Source organism: Martes martes (genome assembly GCF_963455335.1).
Source record: "Martes martes genome assembly, chromosome: 8".
In the NCBI taxonomy this organism is placed as follows: domain Eukaryota; kingdom Metazoa; phylum Chordata; class Mammalia; order Carnivora; family Mustelidae; genus Martes; species Martes martes.
This window is the reverse complement of record NC_137895.1, coordinates 30,225,015-30,245,144: the sequence shown is the minus strand read 5'-3', so window position 1 is coordinate 30,245,144 and position 20,130 is coordinate 30,225,015. Positions and strand designations below refer to the sequence as shown.

At 42.0% G+C, this 20,130-nt stretch overlaps 1 protein-coding gene across 5 annotated transcripts in view; it reads right to left on the bottom strand.

Annotated features, from left to right (window-relative positions):
* Window positions 1-20,130, bottom strand: part of POC1B (POC1 centriolar protein B) — a 103,364-nt gene that overhangs the window by 67,721 nt on the left and 15,513 nt on the right. For 4 of the 5 annotated variants that reach the window (XM_080812496.1, XM_080812497.1, XM_080812499.1 and 1 more), the window contains 2 exons: window positions 12,975-13,146; window positions 8,350-8,529 (listed from right to left, as the gene is read on the bottom strand). In XM_080812496.1, the coding sequence (XP_080668622.1) occupies window positions 8,350-8,529; window positions 12,975-13,146 (352 nt within the window). The remainder of the gene's footprint in view (window positions 1-8,349; window positions 8,530-12,974; window positions 13,147-20,130) is intronic. The other variant, XM_080812500.1, reaches the window with a different exon arrangement.

Genomic DNA, 20,130 nt, shown 5'->3' with positions numbered 1-20,130 from the left:
TATCAACAGTTATATGCCAATAAGTTAAGCAACCTAGATGAAATGGATGCATTCCTGGAAAACTACAGACTTCCAAAATTGAACCAGAAAGAAACTGACCACCTGAATAGACTGATATCTATCTAGTAACGAGACTGAAGCAGTGATCAAAAACCTCCCAAAAAACAAGAGCCTAGGACCTGACGGATTCCCTGGGGAATTCTACCAAACTTTCAAAGAAGAAATAATACCTATTGTCCTGAAGCTGTTTCAAAAAATTGAAGCAGAAGAAAAACTTCCAGACTCTTTTTATGAAGCCAGCATTACCCTGAACCCCAAACCAGGCGAATACCCTACCAAAAAGGAGAATTTCAGACCAATATCACTGATGAATATGGATGCTAAGATTCTCAACAAGACCCTAGCAAATAAGATCCAACAGTATATTAAAAAGATTATCTACCATGACCAGGTGGGATTTATCCCTGGGTTGCAAGGGTGGTTCAACATTTGCAAATCAATCAGTGTGATAGAACAAATCAATAAGAGAAGAGAGAAGAACCACGTGGTCCTCTCAATTGATGCAGAAAAAGCATCTGACAAAATCCAGCATCCATTCCTGATTAAAATGCTTCAAAGTATAGGGATAGAGGGAACATTCTTGAACTTCATAAAATCTATCTATGAAAAATCCACAGCGAATATCATTCTCAATGGGAAAAAGCTGACAGCCTTCCCTTTGAGATCAGGAATATGACAAGGATGCCCACTCTCACCACTCTTATTCAACATAGTATTAGAAGTCCTAGCAACAGCAATCAGACAACAAAAAAAAAATAAAAGGTATTCAAATTGGCAATGAAGAAGTCAAACTCTCTTCGCAGATGACATGATACTTTATATGGAAAACCCAAAGACTCTACCCCAAACTACTAGAACTCATTCAGCAATTCAGTAATGTGGCAGGATGCAAAATCAATGTACAGAAATCAGTTGCTTTCTTATATACTAACAATGAAAATACAGAAAGGGAAATTAGAGAATCGATTCCATTTACTATAGCACCAAGAACCATAAGATACCTGGGAATAAACCTAACCAATGAGGTAAAGGATCTGTACTGAAGGAACTACAGAATACTCATGAAAGAAATTGAAGAAGACACAAAAAGATGGAAGACCATTCCATGCTCATGGATCGGAAGAATAAACATTGTTAAAATGCTTATACTGCTTAGAGCAATCTATACTTCCAATGCCATTCCAATCAAAATTCCACAGGCATTTTTCAAAGAGCTGGAGCAAACAATCCTAAAATTTGTATGGAATTCGAAGAGACCCCGAATTGCTAAGGAAATGTTGAAAAAGAAAAACAAAGCTGGGGGCATTATATTGCCTGATTTCAAGCTTTACTACAAAGCTGTGATCACCAAGACAGCATGGTACTGGCATAAAAACAGACACATAGACCAGTGGAACACAGTAGAGAGCCTAGATATGGACCCTCAACTCTATGATCAAATAATCTTCGACAAAGCAGCAAAAAATATACAGTGGAAAAAAGACAGTCTCTTCAATAAATGGTGCTGGGAAAACCAGACAGCTATATGTAGAAGAATAAAACTCAATCATTCTCTTACACTATACACAAAGATAAACTCGAAATGGATAAAAGACCTCGACGTGAGGCAGCAATCCATCAGAATCCTAGAGGAGAACATAGGCAGTAATCTCTTCAACATCAGCCATAGCAACTTCTTTCAAGATATGTCTCCAAAGGCAAAGGAAACAAAAGTGAAAATGAATTTTTAGGACTTCATCAAGATCAAAAGCTTCTGCACAGCAAAAGAAACAGTCAACAAAACAAAGAGGCAACCCACGGAATGGGAGAAGATATTTGCAAATGACAATACGGACAAAGGGCTGATATCCAAGACCTATAAAGAACTCCTCAAACTCAACACACACAAAACAGATAATCATGTCCAAAAATGGGCAGAAGACATGAACAGACACTTCTCCAATGAAGACATACAAATGGCTAACAGACACGTGAAAAAATGTTCATCGTCACTAGCCATCAGGGAGATTCAATTAAAACCACATTGAGATACCACCTTACACGAGTTAGAATGGCCAAAATCAACAAGACAGTAAACAACAAGTGTTGGAGAGGATGTGGAGAAAGGGGAACCCTCTTACACTGTTGGTGGGAATGCAAATTGGTGCAGCCACTTTGGAAAACAGTATGGAGATTCCTCAAACAACTAAAAATAGAGCTACCCTATGACCTGCAATGGCAATAGTAGGTATTTACCCCAAAGATACTGATGTAGTGAAAAGAAGGGCCATCTGCAATCCAATGTTCATAGCAGCAATGGCCACAGTTGCCAAACTGTGGAAAGAACCAAGATGCCCTTCAACAGATGAATGGATAAAGAAGATATGGTCCATATCTACAATAGAGTATTATGCCTCCATCAGAAAGGATGAATACCCAACTTTTATATCAACATGGATGGGACGGGAAGAGATTCTGCTGCGTGAAGTAAGTCAAGCAGAGAGAGTCAATTATCATATGGTTTCACTTATTTGTGGAGCATAAAGAATAACAAGGAGGACATGGGGAGATGGAGAGGAGAAGGGAGTTGGGGGAAATTGGAGGGGGAGCAAACCATGAGAGACTGTGGACTCTGAAAAACAATATGAGGGTTTTGAAGGGGCGGGGGTGGGAGGTTGGGTGAGCCTGGTGGTGGGTATTATGGAGGGCATGTATTGCATGGAGCACTGGGTGTGGTGCATAAACAATGAATTCTGGAACACTGAAAAGAAATTTTAAAAAATAAGTTAAAAAAAAAAAAGAGAAAACAACAGGTAAAAAAGAAAATAAAGAAAAAAGAAATCCACCTCAGAACAACAAGGTAGACAAGGTGAGATAAAGGCATTCTATAAAAGAGCAGGTGAGCTCAGTACAAAATTATCAATCTGAACAGGGATTGGGAAAAAAAAAAGTGAAGTCCCATACACACTCTTCATCACAACGTGCATGTATAGTCCTCTTTTATTTGATATTAAAAATCTACAGAAATGACTCTTCCTTGAAGAAGCCCATGAAAACTCCCACCTAAGCTACCTGCACACCACTCACTGATTCATTCAACCCACATTTTTGCACAACTCCTCTGAGCCTTCCCCACTCCATACTAACATGGCAGTGCTTCTCATACTGTGTAAGACTCCATCTCCAACACTCGACCCCGCCCCTGCCCCTCCCCCACTGGCTTCCTGCCTTCAGACAAGGTCGCCTGAGCAGAGATGCCTTGTCATGGGGATGTAAGAGCACCTTGCAACCCCAGCACTCTCTATCTTGTTACCCTACAGAATTTTTCTGCAGAGCACGTATCACTAACGTATTTTTTTAATTGTCTACCTCCCTTTGGTAGAAGGAACTCTACAAGACTGGGAATTTTGGTTTGCTTTCTATGGTAACTACAGAATTTAGAACAGCGCTTGGGAATACAACAGGAATAAAATACTTGTAATTCAAAGTCTGACAGGGAAGAGAGGCTGAAGCAGACAGATCTCCTCAATGGGACAATGCAGTGGCATAAAGGACTTCTGATAAGCTGGGCTTGGGAGAGTCAGAAACATCTCCTGGAGGGAGAGATGCAGAGTAGGACTGTGAAGGGAGCATGTTTTCAGGGGGCATTGTAGACAGGGCAGGCAGCATGTGGAAAAGGCACAGAACATAACAGAACATAGCATACGGGAACTCTGCATAGAGGCAAGAAGGAGATGGTGACAAGGGACAAAAGACAAGGTTGTAACAGGAAGGCAGAGCAGACAAGCCAGGGCAAGGAATCACTGAGTGGCTTTAACCCGAGAAGCAGTAAGACCAGATTTACATTTCACAAGGGTCTCCATGGAGACAGCAGAGCGCTGGTGGGGGTGGGGTGGGGAAGGAAGGCAAATCTGTGGAGAGGAACCTTTAGGCGTCTTGAGGGCACATCACTGGGTGCCACAATAATTCCCACTTTTTCCAAAACGCTGCTCCACTATCATATCTTATAGAAAGTGCCTTTAAAAAATAAAGTGAGAATTTCTAAGGCTGGTTTCTCACACACACATACACGCCCACATGCAAACACATGCTAATAAAACCAGGTATGACCCTTTCCAGAAACCACAGCAGGTAATTAGACAGCAATGTTTTCTCTCTCCAGCTCACGGTCTGCTGCCCCGAGTCAGCTCTTTGCCCGCGGTGTCCTTCAGCAGCCACGGGTTTAAATAAGTCTAAGGAGCTCTTGGCTGGTTCTGTCAGAAGGGTATGTGACTCTTGATCTCAGGGTCATAAATTCAAGCCCCACTTGGGGTGTAGAGATTACTAAAATAAATAAATAAACTTAAGGGAAAAAAAAAAAGAAAGAAAAAGGAAATAAGCCTGACACAGAAATCCCAAGGCAAGGGCCTGCCGTTCTAACAAGACTCACTAACTCCTGCAGGCAGGAGATGCCCTGTTCCAGGCAGCAAGCCTGAGCTGAATGCCCTCCGCGGGGACTGGAGATTAGGCCATGCCGTCATGGTACATAACATAATGAGGGACTGCGGGGGAGCACTGGTTCCTCGGGGAAAACTTGGGCACCGTCTCCAGAAAACAGAACAGATGCTAGGCAGACAGAAAAGCAGGGTTCAACCATCACCTCCTCCTCTCTAACTGATGAGGGAGAATGTTTTTAGGGGCTCTTCCCCAATACCTAAGTCTCTCCCTAACCAGCGCTGTCCAGCCGGAGGAATGGCAGGCTTCTGGCATCCCTCAGTTCTGCACACAGTCTCTCTCATCCCCACAACAGTCTATTTGAGATGCCTCATTACCCTCACCTCCCACTGGGCTGAGAGCCGTAGACTGACTTGTCGAAGAGTAATGATGTGGCGCAGGGAGGACTATGAGTCTTGGCCCAGCTCATGCCAATGCTCTAAAGCAAGCATGCTGTGGGATGTAAGACCAATTAGCAGAGAGCTCCGGGAAGATCAGGCTTCCTCCCCATTCCCAGCCCTCTGGTATCTCCATGTCACCTGGAGGATGAAGTCCAAAGTCTTTTTCATGACATCCATGACACTGAGCCTTCCCCAGCTCTCCCCTCTCCACCCCACTTCTCATTTCACTCCTCACACCTGGCAACAGCTGAATAATTAATGTTCCCAGGGCACAAAACCTTTCCCCAGGCCACAGTGCCTACTCTGCTGATTTCCACTGTGAATGGCTTGCCACCCTTCCCCATCTGACAAGACGCTGCTGCCTCTTCTCCTGCCCGTCTGTCGGTGCTGGGCCTGAAATGCCTCCCCGGCTTCTCCTCATGCAGGTCTAGTTCAGTGCCCCATTGCCCACTCCCTTATCACCCTGTGCATCACCTTCCCGCAGGATACATTAAGTTTATAATTTTTGTAAGTATAATTTGTATCCATTTTTTCCATTGAACTATAAATATAAAAGCTCCTTGAAGCCCAGACTGTGATTTTCATCTCTACCTACCTAACATGCAGCACAGATATGTGGTACATAGGAGGGCTATGCTCATTAAAGGAATATTCTGAAAACCAAAATTTTACATTATTGGTGAACTTTTCCACATTTCATAAGTTCTTCTGTCTTATGTCAGCAATAACTTTTCTTCTGCATGTATATTATACTAGATGATTCAGTACAAGGGCAAGGAATAAAATACCTCCTAGAATTTACTACAGGAAAAATTTTGTCTCTGAACAACTTGATAGGATTTCTTTTTTGTTGTTAGAATATGAAAGTACATCAGCCACCGTCATCCCATTAATACCTTGGCTGCAGGAAACTCAGTCTAAACCTGCCAGATTTGCACTAAGCAAGGTTACATGGTTCTAGATAGAATCGTCTCTTCATTCCCTCTGATTGTGTTACAGTTATTATAAACCACCTTAAATTATTTTAGGAAGGAAATAGAGACACTCAGGACACACTAGATAAATAACAGCTATCATTCAATGTTTTTGCTTCTGATGAGCTCCTTGATGAAGATAATAGAAACTAGTGTCTTTGCTAAACATATCCAGAATCAGTCCTAGTGGGAGCTGAATAATGATTCCCAGGCCCCCGCCTAGTCTCCTGTGCCTCCATCTGATCTCCAGGTCTGATGCACTGGACAGTCGATATTCTGATCACAACATCATTGAATAAATCAATACAAATGAGCTGACCAGCCTCTTGGGACCACCACAAATGTCACCTCCTTAGGCAGAAAAAAATTATCAACTCAAGTTTCACAACATCTTTAAAAATGAAACAAGACTGTGATGCCCAATGATGATGAGGAAGAGGATGGCTAAAGATTTATCTAGTGATTACTCTGTGAGAGGCATGATTCTAAAAGTTCCAAATATATTTACTCATTTAAGTACCATGACAACCTGTGTAGCAGGTTATTATTATCCTAATTTTACAGGTAAGAAAACTAAGGCACTGAGTAGTTAGATAAACTTCCATAAGGTCACACAGCTGGTAGTTGGTGGGGGTAGAATTTTAACCTATATATTTAGGTCCCAGACCCAGGTTCTTGACCACACAGCTCTCTGGCATATATAGAAATAAGACTGAGATGGCCAGAGCCAAAAGTAGCGGAGATCTTTTGAAGGAAAAACAACAACAACAAAAAAACTATTGACTAAAAGTATGACCTTCTGTCTTTTTTATTTTCCTTAGACTCATTACCCTAGATTATAATCAACACCTGAACAATAATGTTCCACTGAAAGCATGCTAACAGGAACGTGGGATGTAAGGCGAGACAGACAGGGCTGGGCTCCCCCTCCCCCATATCCTGGCTGGAGATGCCGTCACACGTTGTTTCCTCCAGTGTGCACCAAGTCTGCTGGCTGCAGGCTTCACAGATTGTCCCCTAATGGCCATGACTATGCTAGCCCCCTCCTTTTGCAAGCAGTCCTCTCTCTCCACCACCAGAATGCACGGTTGGTATGTACTCTCACCCCTCAGCCAGCCGGGGTAACTGGTCTCATCGGGCCCCTGCCTAACCAGTGTCTCACTGCCTGAAGGGATGGGCACGGGATCCAAACTGAGAGCTGCCCCTGGCACTTTTCTGCCTGGTGTTAGGAGAAGCTTTTCTTGTCCAGTCACAGAGCTGTGAGGACTTCACCAAGAGCTGGCAGTGACCTCAGCAGCGGGGTGTTTGAGAGAACAGAGCCAGCGTGTAGGGAGGCCTACAGTGACACTGGAGGCATTGGAGTCCCTGCTTCTAGTGTTCCCTGTTTTCACTCCAATGTTACCAAACATCAGCTAATTAACCACCTTCAGAGGAAAAAAATAGTTTCTTTGGGTTTCTATCACTTTCAACTAGACGAGTGCTAATTTTAACTCTGAAACTCAGTTCCCTTATCTGCAAAACTGGGAAAATAAAACAACAGCCCTATCCTCCCATGGCAGTTCGGGAAATATTTTAAGTACTTTAGCAGTGTGTCTTAAGAACAGAAAGGGACACCTACAATAGCACTTGTCCCAACAGACTACTGAGAAAGACTGTGGTCATTCTTAGTTCCTCTCTTTGTCTCTCACATCCTATGTGACAGCAAGTAGCGTTGCTTATTCCTTCAAGCTATGTCTAGACTCCAACCACTTCTTGAAGTCTCCACTGCCATCACTCTGGTCCAAGCCCGGATGTGAACCACTACACATAACCTCCTAGCAACACCCCCTGCTTCTGCCCTGACTTTGACAGTCCATTTTCCACACAGAAATCAGAGCAACCCCATAAAACATGGGACAGGGAGATGAAACGCGCTGAGCGCCATCTCGCCTCCCTCAGTGCCTGTCAGCTCTTCCCAACCTGGCTGAAACTTCCCTTGGGGCCTCTCCAATTCCTTCCCCATACTCTGCTCCACACCAGCCTTCCTGCAGGTCGAACAGCCCCCAGGCTCCCACCCCAGGGCTTCTGTACTGGTTTCCTGTATCCAGGACATTTCCTTTCCCAAACATATTCAAGCCTTGCCCCCTCCCCCTCTATTAGATCTCAGCTCAAAGGCCACCCTTTTTGTGACGCAGTCTCTTAACACCCTGTTTAAAACTGCAGCCCCCCCTTCCAATCCATTTTCCTACCTGTTTGTTGTCTGTCTCCCCTTTCTAGAATGTCAGCTTCATGACAGCGAGAGGTTCTGACCGTTTTGTTTCCTATTCTTCCCAGCACATAGCAGGCACACAATAAATATTTGCTGAATGAACGAACGAACGAATTTGTCCTCAATCCCCTTTTCTGGGGGTTGGGGGGAAGGGTAAACATGAACTACAGCAGGGAAAAAATGTGGAAACCTTATGACGAAACTTCATACTTACTTGGCACAGCGTACCCAGTGTGTATGTCGGTACAAGGAATACAAGAAACGCTGGCGATACATGTTCCATACTTTGATGGATTTGTCTTCAGAGGCTGTAGCTAGAAACTGGCCATCGGCTGAAAAGTCTACACTTCGAACTGGAGCTGTATGAGCTTTAAATTCCGAGGATTTCCCTCTCCTGGAAATAAACAGTTCAATATTTATAACACTGGGTTTCAATATTATCAACATCTAACCAGTGTACAGACTTTGAAACATATGAAAATTTAATTCCTAAAAAATTAAGAAAAGTATGAGAAGTTTCTTCATCAACACTCTTTATAGCTGGTTTTATTAGAGTCACAACTTATACTTAACAGGAAAGACCCTGGTGGTCCCACCCAGAAATGCAGTTGCTGTTTTAACTGGAAGCTAGAGAATAATATTTTGAACAAATCTCAACCATGAATTTTAAGTTACTGTTGTTCCTCTAGAAAGAGCAACAAATAGTTTAAAGGACCTGCAACCTAGAAAAGCTAAGACAGGTTAAATGAATAGCTCCAAGGAAGCGCTTTCAGACTGAGGTCATGTGCGGACTGGCAGTCCGGGTTGGGAGGGAAGAGACGCCCCTCATGCCATTTTCCCCTCTCCAGAACGTAGCTCTAGGTGATCTGACTTTCCTGTTTCCACTTGTATTTGCACCCACCAGCAATGAGAACTGAGACCCCTGGGGTATATCTAAGGCCATGCTCAGGCCAGGCCCAATCTTACACTCATAAACAAAACAAAGGACAAATGGTAATAACACAGTTCTCAACACTGAAATTTCAGCTGCTGCTTCTTTTTCTTGACTAGGGTGAGCAAAAGAGAACAGGAAAAGAAGAGATGGAGAAAATGATGTGTGGCATTTAAGGAGAAGCACCAGGAAAAAAACAAAACAAAAAACTTGAGAATAGTTAGGAGCAGGCTAGCAAGAGCGCTGGAGTTCAAAGATGGCATTGGGGAAATACTACTTCGTGGTAGCATTCTAAAGTTCCCAAGACACCTCCAAGTGTCTTTCCATTCAGAAAGTCATTTATATGTAACTGTTTGAAAAACAGCAGGCGACAGAATTTGTAGAGGGAGAAGACATACTCAACTGCTCCCCCTCTCTTCCCACATTCAGTAGGCCAACAAATGGATTTGTTGATAGTGATACTGCTATCACTGCCCAAATATCCTTTCAGTACCTCTTCTTTCTATCCCAGCTATGCTCACATTAAGGGAGATGCACCTTCCATATCCTTCACCGAGATTATCGCAAAAGCTTCTTAACTGGTTTCCCTGCTCTAATCTGTTACCCCCTCCAGTCCCCAACATACGGTGCTTATTACCTCCCTAAAAGTGCCATTCTATGCATGTAAATCTTAGCATAAATGTGTCACTGGCTGCCCTCCAAGAAAAGGTACAATGCCCAAGCTCTTCAGCAAGGCATCCTGCCCCTACACTGAACTTTGGACTCAGAACAGTCCCGAGCTTCAAACACACCTCTGGCTTTGCACTTGCTGCTTTTTCTCAGCCTGGATTACTTCCTCCACCCCAACCCCCCTTGACCTACCTAGGCAGGCTTAACTGCTCCCTGTCTGCTATATCTATTTTACGTATTACATTATACAGTACTTAAAAAAAAAAATAGACCTGTTTCTCTTGTATTAAGCCCTGAGTTTTGGGGTTTTTTTGGGGGTTTTTGTAGTTTTTTTTTTTTTTTTGAGGACAGGAATGATGATTTATTCATCCCTATAAGATCAGCATCTAGTGCAATATCAGGCATATAAAAAGAGCTCAATACACTTTGTTCAATTCCACTGGGAAGACTCACTACTTAAGGTTCTTAGATCCATCCTGGCTTATCCTTCCAATGGTCTGTAGAATGTAAAGTGACTTTGTAATAAATCTCCATCACCTGATACATGATATTATACCAGGAAAAACTAAAATTGATATATATTTTTTTTAAATAGGAAGGAGCATTCAGGCTCTAGTCCAGTGAAATTTCAAGGGAAAGTTCTATGGGTGGCAGTTAGAGGAGTATAGTTTGGCCCAAATCCAAGAATATAGCCTAGAGGGGTGCCTGGGTGGCTCAGTGGGTTGGGCCACTACCTTGGGCTCAGGTCATGATCTCAGGGTCCTGGGATCAAGCCCCACATCGGGCTCTCTGCTCGGCAGGGAACCTGCTTCCCTCTCTCTGCCTGCTTCTCTGCCTACTTGTGATCTCTCTCTCTCTGTCAAATAAATAAATAAAATCTTAAAAAAAAAAAATACAGCCTAGAAAAGACAAAGACTAGACTGGCATCCGCTATGAGCAGGAAGCCAGGAGATAGTCGGAATCATTCAAATCCGCCCTGATCTTTAGTTCTACGCTCCACACTCCATCAGGCTATCCGGCTGGACGTCTTTCTAAAGGGCCCACCTCTTGGCTCTTGTCTGCTGTGACCCTTGGACCCGGTCTCAACAGGAAGCCTGTAAGAAACCACCGTAGGAGTGCCTTGTTCGTGCTGCTGCTCAAGGGCTCCGTAGGTCCTCACCTTGCCTTGACACTGGTTCTGTGCCCACACGTATTTACGTCCCCTTTCTGCCCACATTCTCGTGACTGCCCATGGGGATAGACTTCGGGCCAGAACTGCCTCCACGCTTGGTCCTACAATCTTTCCCTAGCCCGCCAGTGACCAGGTGTGGTGTTTGCAAGTGCAGCCACCTGCCTACTCCCTCTCATCCCTGTACCACACGCTGCTCCCCACCCCCCCACGAGGTGGAATCTACCCATTTCTCCTCTTTCACATCTGGGCTGGCTGTGACCTACTCTGACCAGCAGAATGAGGTAGAAGTGACACTGTGGCAGCGTGAGACCTCGCCCTTCAAAGGCCTACCCGCTTTCATTTTTACTGTCCTAGAACCCAGCTGCCAGGCTGTAAGGAAGTCCTTATATGGGCACAGAGAGGGCATACGGAGGACCAAAGAGCCCCGGCCAACAGCTGGCACAGGCCGCAGGTGTGAGTGGGGTACAGGACCCCCGGCCTAGTGAAACTGAGTGAGTAATAGCTAACATCAAATGGGGCAGAAGAACCATCCAGATAACCCGCACATTATGGGAAAGGACAGTTACTATATTCAGCTAAGTTTTGAGGATGATTATGCAGCAATACAGAGCAATCAGTCTCCATCCCACTGCCATGACCCACGACTTCCCTGGCCCATGATAATATGATGTAGAAAGAGGAACCAGAGACATCTACTCAAGCTGAACTGTGGCACTTGATTAGCCCGTACCAATTAACGATCGTGCATGTTAAGCATTTCTACCCTGGTATGGAGCTTATTCACTGAGAGCTCCTTGAATTAGTAGTGGGAGACAGGAACTGTGTTGTGCTGAAGACAGTACAACCACTAGCCTTAAATCCCCAAAGTTAAGGATTTAAGGAAAACACTCTCCCTTTTGGACTCCGAGCCAGTCTCCCGCCCTCACAGCTACCCTGCACCCTGCCACCCACGGTGTCATGAGAACACGCTGTTTCTCTTTGGTAGTTTTCACCATCAGGGTGATGTTCAGTTTCTCAGCGTGGAGTTTCCCTGGGTGGTGGCAGAAAACAAAGTGCCTCCTGGCAGGAAAATGCCCTGTGAATGTCCATGTGGGAGCGCCCGAGACTGCTCAGTCACACACCACAAATCCAGTCCTGCCACAGCAGTGCCAAGGCAAATGCTCAAATTCTTATTTATGGCGGGAAACGGTGTGTGGGATTTGTTCTAAAAATACTCTAGCTAAAAAAAAAAAGAGAGAGAGAGAGCGGGGGGCATGGGTGAAACCACTGATAAATGCTGATACTGAAAGCTGCTGGGCGTGGTGGAGGAATATGGGGGGGGGATCATTGCGCTACTCCTTCTGTTTTCATGTGTGTTTGAAAACATATAATTAAAAAAGGAGTTCAAGAAAAGAGTTCAAAAGCTTTTAAAAAAAATCATGGCTCAATAATTGCTTAAAATAGATAAGCTATCAGCTAGGATTTAAAAAGCCTCTTAAAGAGGGATTTGTTAGACTAGAATAGGACTTTACACAAACACAATGATTTGTACATTTGTCAGAAACTTTCTTTAGCCAGAAAACTCCGGAGCCCAATAATATATGATATGCACCAAAAGTCAGTTCTGCAATAGGGATTAACAGATACCCAAAGGCCCCCCAAAGATCCACAAATGGGCAATAGTAGGTTAATAAACTATGAAATTTCAGTTATAATGTCGATATGTGTCTCTCTGGGGAGACAATCTGAAGCTTACAATAGATTTATAAAGGGATGGATAACCAGCCCCCTGACAAAAAAAAAAACAACAAAAAAAACCCCAAAAAACAAACCTTAAGTGTATTTCCATGGTTAGACATAGGTTTCAAAAAGAAGAGATAATTATGAGTTAAAGATGAGGAAAAAACAGTATGAAGTAGTCTGCTAACTCTATGACAAGGGCACCACGTTTTGCATGTGACTCAGACTAGGTGCAGTGCAGATACTGGCAGTGCAGGCATCCCCGAGAAGCGCAGAAGGAACGGCCAGGCTCATTTTCATTCACATTCCTAAATCCAGAGCATATCAGGTATTTCTTTATTTCTCTTACTTATCAGGAATCCACAGTCTGACAGTTCTGTCCCGTGAAGCAGATGCCAATAAGTTTCCATGTGGGGAAAACTGCACGCTGGTTACAACATCCTTGTGACCCACAAATCTGAAAGCTCTGGCTTGTGGCTTGCAATTCCATAGCATGAGAAACGTATCCCAAGAAGCAGTAGCTATCAGGAAAGAGAAGAACCAACCATGACTGTTAAAATGCAAATGCAGGCATGTCTCATTACAATGGGTAGCATATCTAGTAACAAGATGTCCAGGTAACACAGGGGCTGGAGGTTGTAAGGCTGACCAGATGATGGAAAAAGTATTTTTAAAAGTCACCCAGAGCTACATCATTAATGTGCAAGTTTGGCTGCATCCTATGCAACCACAAGTCAAGATTACTGGCCCTTGCATCTGTCTGGAGCGCAATGACAAGTTACTAGAAGGTGGCAGCACAGCATATCACAGCCGCAGGACTAGGAGAAGTTCTGTCTCTAACTCTCAGGGCGACTGGGAAAGTTACTTAACCTCTGTATCACACAGACTGAATGCTTTTCCTGAGAGGGCTGGCTGAGATGAGTATTTAAAACTGTTTAGATGGAGAGAATTTCACACTTAAGAGGAAACACGTAACAGTGTAAAGAAGATTAATATACCCTTTGCCAGATCTACCTGTTGTTAATATTGTGCCCCATTTGGTTTAAAATTGACTCTTTGCTCATTTGTGCTCCCTCTTTCTCTCCATATGCAAGTGAGCTTGTACACACACACACACACACACACACACACACTTTGCTTTCCCTGAACCATCTGGAAGTAAATACACGATCATGGCATCTTTATTCCTAAATATTTCATTGCATTTTTCTAAGAATAAGGATACTCTCTTATATGCCCGTAACACTATCAACTTCAGGAAGCTGGTCACTTATAATAATTGAATCTACCAACAGTGTTCCCATTCTGTTAACTGACCCAGTAATGTCTTTTATAGCTGGATAAGGTGATCTTGAAAGTCTCTTTCTGCTCTGTTATGACATTCTACAATTAATCAAAGAATCGTGTATGTTAAGCCATAGCTTAAGGCTTTAAGGAAATAAAAAAAAAATGCAACCAATAGTGGAAATAAATGCCTCAAAGAATGAACAAATAAGTAAATGAAAGATCAGTTTAACTCTTGCCCCCAAATCAAATTTTATACATACATGTAGCCCCCAAACTGCACCAATAATAGGAACCATATCAATGAGAAATACTGTCTAGATTGCAGAATTCTAGGAAAAAATGCAACTTTATAAACATGAAATACAACTAGTATTACTGTTCGAAGAGAATATAAAGTCACTGAAAACCTTCTACTTTCTTTAGCCATAGATAACATTTGCCTGGACTTGGCCTATGCATTGTTCCCATATAAAATAGTTAAAGTGAATTTTAAAGTTTCAGGCTATAATGCTGTGTACTAACCCCTTTTTAAAAAAATACAAAAAGCTCATGTTCCACCACAATTTGTAAGATTATTAAATATTTATATTAGAGTCTGAATGATCTGGAGCTAATACAGACAAAATAGGGAAAACAATGTATTATTGCATGCATTATACTAAGGACCCTATTCGAGTTCTAAAGTATTATGCTGCAAATAAGATCTACAAAAAGAAACAAGACACAATCCCTTACCTCAAGGAATCACAACATCATAGAGGAGACAGTTCAATAATAATAATATACATGCTCAGAGGATTTTTACAAACGATTCATTCTATTTTCTGTAGCTCCAACTCCTCTTTATCTAATGTGCCCACTCCCCTACTGGCAAGCACATTATGTTCTTTGTATTTATTGGCCTGTTTCTTTTTTTATTTGTTCATTCACTTGTTTTGTTTTCTAGATTTCATATACAAATGATATCATATGGTATCTGTCTTTATCCAACTTATTTCACTTAGCATAACACCTTTGAGGCCCATCCATGTTGTCAAAAATGGCAAGATTTCATTCTTTTTATATGGCTGAGTAATATTCATGTGTGTGCATGTGTGTGTGTGTGTGTGTGTGTGTGTGTACCACATCTTCATCTACTCATCTATCAGTGGACACTTGGGTTGCTTCCATATCTTGGCTATTACAAATAATGCTGCAGGTCACAGGGGCATATTTATCATTTTAAATTAGTGTTCTTATTTTCTTTGGGTAAATACCTGATAATGGAATTACTGGATCATATATTTCTAATTTTTTGAGGAATCTCCATACTGTTTTTCACAGTAGCTGCATAATTTATGATCCCATCAACAGTACATGAGGGTTCCTCTTTCCTCATATCCTCAAAACACTTATTTCTTGGCTTTTCATTTCTAGCCATTCTGACAGGTTTAAGGTGATATCTCGTTGTGGTTTTGATTTGTATTCCCCTCATAATTAGTGATGTTGAGTATCTTTCCATATGACTGTTGGCCATCTGTATGTTTTCTTTGGAAAAAATGTCTATTCAGCTCCTCTGCCCATCTTTTAATCAGATTATTTGTTTTGGGGGTAAGTCGCATAAGTCTTTTATATATTTTAGATATTAATCCCTTATTAGATATATTATTTGCAAATATATTCTCCCATTCAGTAGGTCACCTTTTTGTTTTGTTGGTGGTTTCGTTCACTGTGCAAGAGCTTTTCATTTTGGTGCAGGCCCAATAGTTTACTTGTGCTTTTGTTTTCCTTGCCTGAGGAGACATACCTAGAAAAATGTTGGTAAAAGCTGATGTCAAAGAATTTACTGTCGATATTTTCTTTTAGGAGTTTTATGCTTTCTGGGCTCACATTTAGGTCTTGAGCCCATTTTTCTCACTGAAATTGAATTTTTATTCCAAATGACTGTAATGGCTAGGAAGACAACAGACAAAACTGAAAATGATTTGTTTAACTGGGAATTAGAAGTAGTTGATTTCAGGAAAACAAACAGTGCAATGACAGACAGCAATGGTACTCTAACAACAGTTATCACTAAGAAAGCATAAAAATAATCCGTGTCCTTCTGATACACAATCTGGATGTGCAGCATGTACAGCAAATAACATCAAAAGAAAGAAAAGAGGAAAGAAAAGAAAAAGAGGGGACAAATCCACAAAATTCCAAACCTCAGAAATTAATTTACACTCATTTAAGCACACAGTAGTGAAGGTTTTTGGAAGCAAAATTTTCATAGTTCTTAAAATGGAAGTCTCCAAAAGCACTTCTTCAAATTCAAATGCTAAAAACAATGAAGAAAGAACAGTTGCACTGGCTTAAAAGAGCTGCTGCCTGTTGCAAAGATGATGATCAGTCCTACTTCCAAATCCAGTGAGATCCCATGAACCCGCCACAGAACGGAGAGGCCACCTGGCAGGCACTGATATCACCGGAAAAGAGTTCACTAATAATATCATACATGTTCAGAGGATTTTCATATATTCTTCATTCTTAGTGTTATGTGGAGTGGTTAGTGATCCTCCCTGGGAAAGGGCTTTTTAAAAAAATATTTTATTTATTTGAGAGAGAGAGACAGTGTGTTTGAGTGGGGAAGGGCAAAGAGAGGAGAAAGAATCTGAAGCAGACTCCGCACTGAGCACAGACCCTGAGATCATGGCCTGAGCTGAAACCGAGAGTCCGACGCTTCACCGACTGAGCGGCCCAGGTGCTCCTGGAAAGGGCATCTGAGCACAGACTTGAGTGCAGTGAGGAGGGCTTCAGGCTGACACGTGGAGGAAGAACGCTCTCTGGGCAGAACAAACCCCACACCTGACTGCCCAAGTCAAAAACGTATTTGAAAGACTGAGGAACAGCAAGGAGACCAGCATGTCCACTGTGGAGAGCAGAAAATGAGAACAGTGGGGCAAAAGCCAAGAAGAAAGCAAATTCCAGGCAAAGAGCCACAGGAAGACATGTCTATTTCATGCTAAGTGCAGTGGGAAACTTTGAAGGATTTTGAGCAAGGGGGGACCTCATGATCTGAGTTAAGAAAATTACCACTCTTACAGTAAGAAAAGGATAGTCTTTACAAAAAATGATGTTGGGTCAACTGGATATTATAAGGGGAAAGAATGTATCTTGACTTTTACCTTTTATACTAAACACAAAAATAATTCCATATAGAGTATAGAGCTAAAAAATGGGATAGGTAAAATGACAGGCTTTTAGACTAGAACATGGGAGAATACCTTCATGACCATTGCGGTTGGCAACAAACAGGACATGAAAATGATTAAATTACTAAAGGAAAAGCAATAATCTGTACTACACCAAAATTAAGAAACTTTGTTCGTGGAAAGATACTACCAAGTGAGTGAAAAGACAGGCCACAGAGTGGAAGAAGATATCTGCAATGAACATAGATTCTGGAAAAAACCCTACAAATCAGTAAGAGCAAGAAAATAGGTAAAGGGCTTAAATAGGCACTTCATAAAGGAAGATACCCAAATGGTCAACAAACATACGAAAAGGGAGTCCATTCCATGAGTAGCTCAGCAGTGCAAGTGTAATGAACACAGTCCACTGCACAGTTCGCTACACTCGTCAGAAGGACTACAATGAAAGAGAGAAATGATACCGAACCTTGACGAGGATGTGAAACACCTGGACCTCTCGCTTAATGCTGAGGGTTATAACCATTTCAGAAAATTGTTATGAGTATCTGCTGAAACTGAATATACATTTACCGTTTGACTCAGCGGTTCCACTCCTAGATATATCCCTGACAGTAATTCTTATGTATGTTTAGCAAAAGATGCATAATAATAATATCTGTGGCAATAGGATCCAAAATAGACTAAAAATAAAACCCAACTATCCATCAAAGTTGGATGCCTAAACGTCGTATATCTATACTGTGTACCTCCTGTATAATGAAGTTTCATTTTCATGAAGTTTAAGAAATAGTAAAACTAATCAATGGAGTTAGAAATCAGTACACAGATTACTGAGGGGACAAGAAGGGAGGACGGTGGGCTGGAAGGGAGCACAGGGGACTTCTGGAGTACTGGCTCTGGGTGTTGGTTAAATGATCATGTCACATTGTGAAAATTTATCAAGTTGTCCAATTTGGTTACATATCTTATACTTTGATAAAACATTTAGAAAAAAAAATTTAAATAGCACTCTGATTGCTCTATGCAGAATACACACAGGGCAGAGAGACAAAAGTGAAGAAGGTGGTGGTCTGGACTAAACTGGAGGCCATGGAAGTGGGAGAAGGAGTAAAAATTAAGATATATTTAAAGGTAGGGGCACCTGGATGGCTCAGTTGGTTAAGGGTTCAACTCATGATTCTGGCTCAGGACATGACCTCAGGGTTGTGAGATTGATTCTTTAACTCACTGAAGGTTTGCAGGGTCCCTAACACTCAATATGATAAGGGGTCCGGGAAAAAATGGTATTACAGGATGCTCATGGTGATGCAAAAATTAATGGGGTAAGGGGGGGTCAGAGGGATAAGAATAAGAAACTTAAATAAGAAGGTGACACAGGGTAGGGCTCAAGCCTTCACATATTTCATCAGAAGAGGAAAAGACCATCTTAACCAGAGTGGGTGCTCAAAAACTGGAGTCGATGGCTGCGTGCCCACATTAAAGCAGTGCTTGCTGTTCTGGTGAAGGGAAGGGAGAGAGCAGAAAGAACAAGTGCTTCACGGGCAGGGACAACCTAACCTCTGGGGAAGGTGGCACTTCAGAGGCCCTATTAATTATGAAATACCAGAAGCAGAGATGTCTGATCGCCACTGTGTGGCTCAAGGTACACTCTAGATTTCTTCTGAATTTTTCCTCCTTATTTCCTTAACCTGATCCCACCAAATTCTCATACCATGATAATAAAAGGCATTGGGCTATCAATGTCAATGTTGCATAGTGTCAACGTGGAATTTGCTTTCATACATTTCTACTGAGCCACACCTTATATAAACATTACTACATAATTTCAAATGTCAAAGCTTCATCATCTGATTGGTCTGTTTTGAGATAAAATGTCAAAGGCAGGAAGCTAAGAGAAAAGGTTAACTAGTAAATCTACTCATTTAAGAAACTATTTATATTCTATAACAACAATTCACTGTTTCAAGAAATCCTCATTAGGACAAAAGAAAAAACAAAGCCCATGCCACCTAAGTCAGTGCCGGGTCTCTGGAGTAACAAGGAACAAACTAATAGAGAACATGTTTGCTTTCCACAATGTCCAAAAGTTACTGTGTCACCCTAAGTAGCAGTAACTTTAGTCAACTGAAGATCTCTCACTCCTTGATTTGCCCAAAGCTGAAGTGATTCAGAAGTCTGCTCTGTCAGAAATACTATATCCTGGAAAGAAATGGTGTTGCCTCCAGTTTTTGAGTTTGTTGTTGAATTGTCTTATCTTTTCAACTGGTAATACATGTACCTGACACTGGTATTTACCCAAATCTCCTTCCAGACCCTGGCCACCCAGTTCCCCTTCCCAGAAGCAACCAGTGTTAACCATGGCTTGAAAATCCTTCTGTGTGCTTAAACAAATACATGTCTATTCACATGCCCTTTTTATGCAAATGGTAACATATTATTCCTGCCATTCTGCATTTTGCTTCTGCATCTTCTTCTCTGCCAGCCCACTTAGTATAATATATTGGAGGTCGTGTTTTATCAGTACATAGAACTGTCTCATTTTTTCCCTCCCTAGTTGTGATAAAACTTTATTTTGATAATTTCAAGCTTACAGAACAGTTACAAAGGTCGTACAAGAAACTCCCTTGTATCTTCCACCTTAGATTTTTGGCCCCCCCTTTATTTTTAAGATTTTATTTATTTATTAGAGAGAGAGAGTGCAAGCACGAGCAGGGGAGACAGAGCAGTAGAGGGAGAGGGAGAAACAGGGTCTTCCCTGAGCAGGGAGCCTGACATGGGGCTCAATCCCAGAACCCTGGGATCATGACCTGCTGAGCCACCCAGGTGCCCCGATTTTTGTCTTTATTGACATTCTGTTTGCTTTATATTTTCTCGCCAAAAACTCTTACACATGCATATTTCTTAACTATTTGCAAGTTAGAAACATAATGTCTCTTTACCACCACATGCTCCAGTATGCAGTTCCTAAGAACAAGGATATTCCATTGACATAAATCATAGTACAGTTAACAAAGCCAGGGGATTAAATGCTATTTAATATAGTTT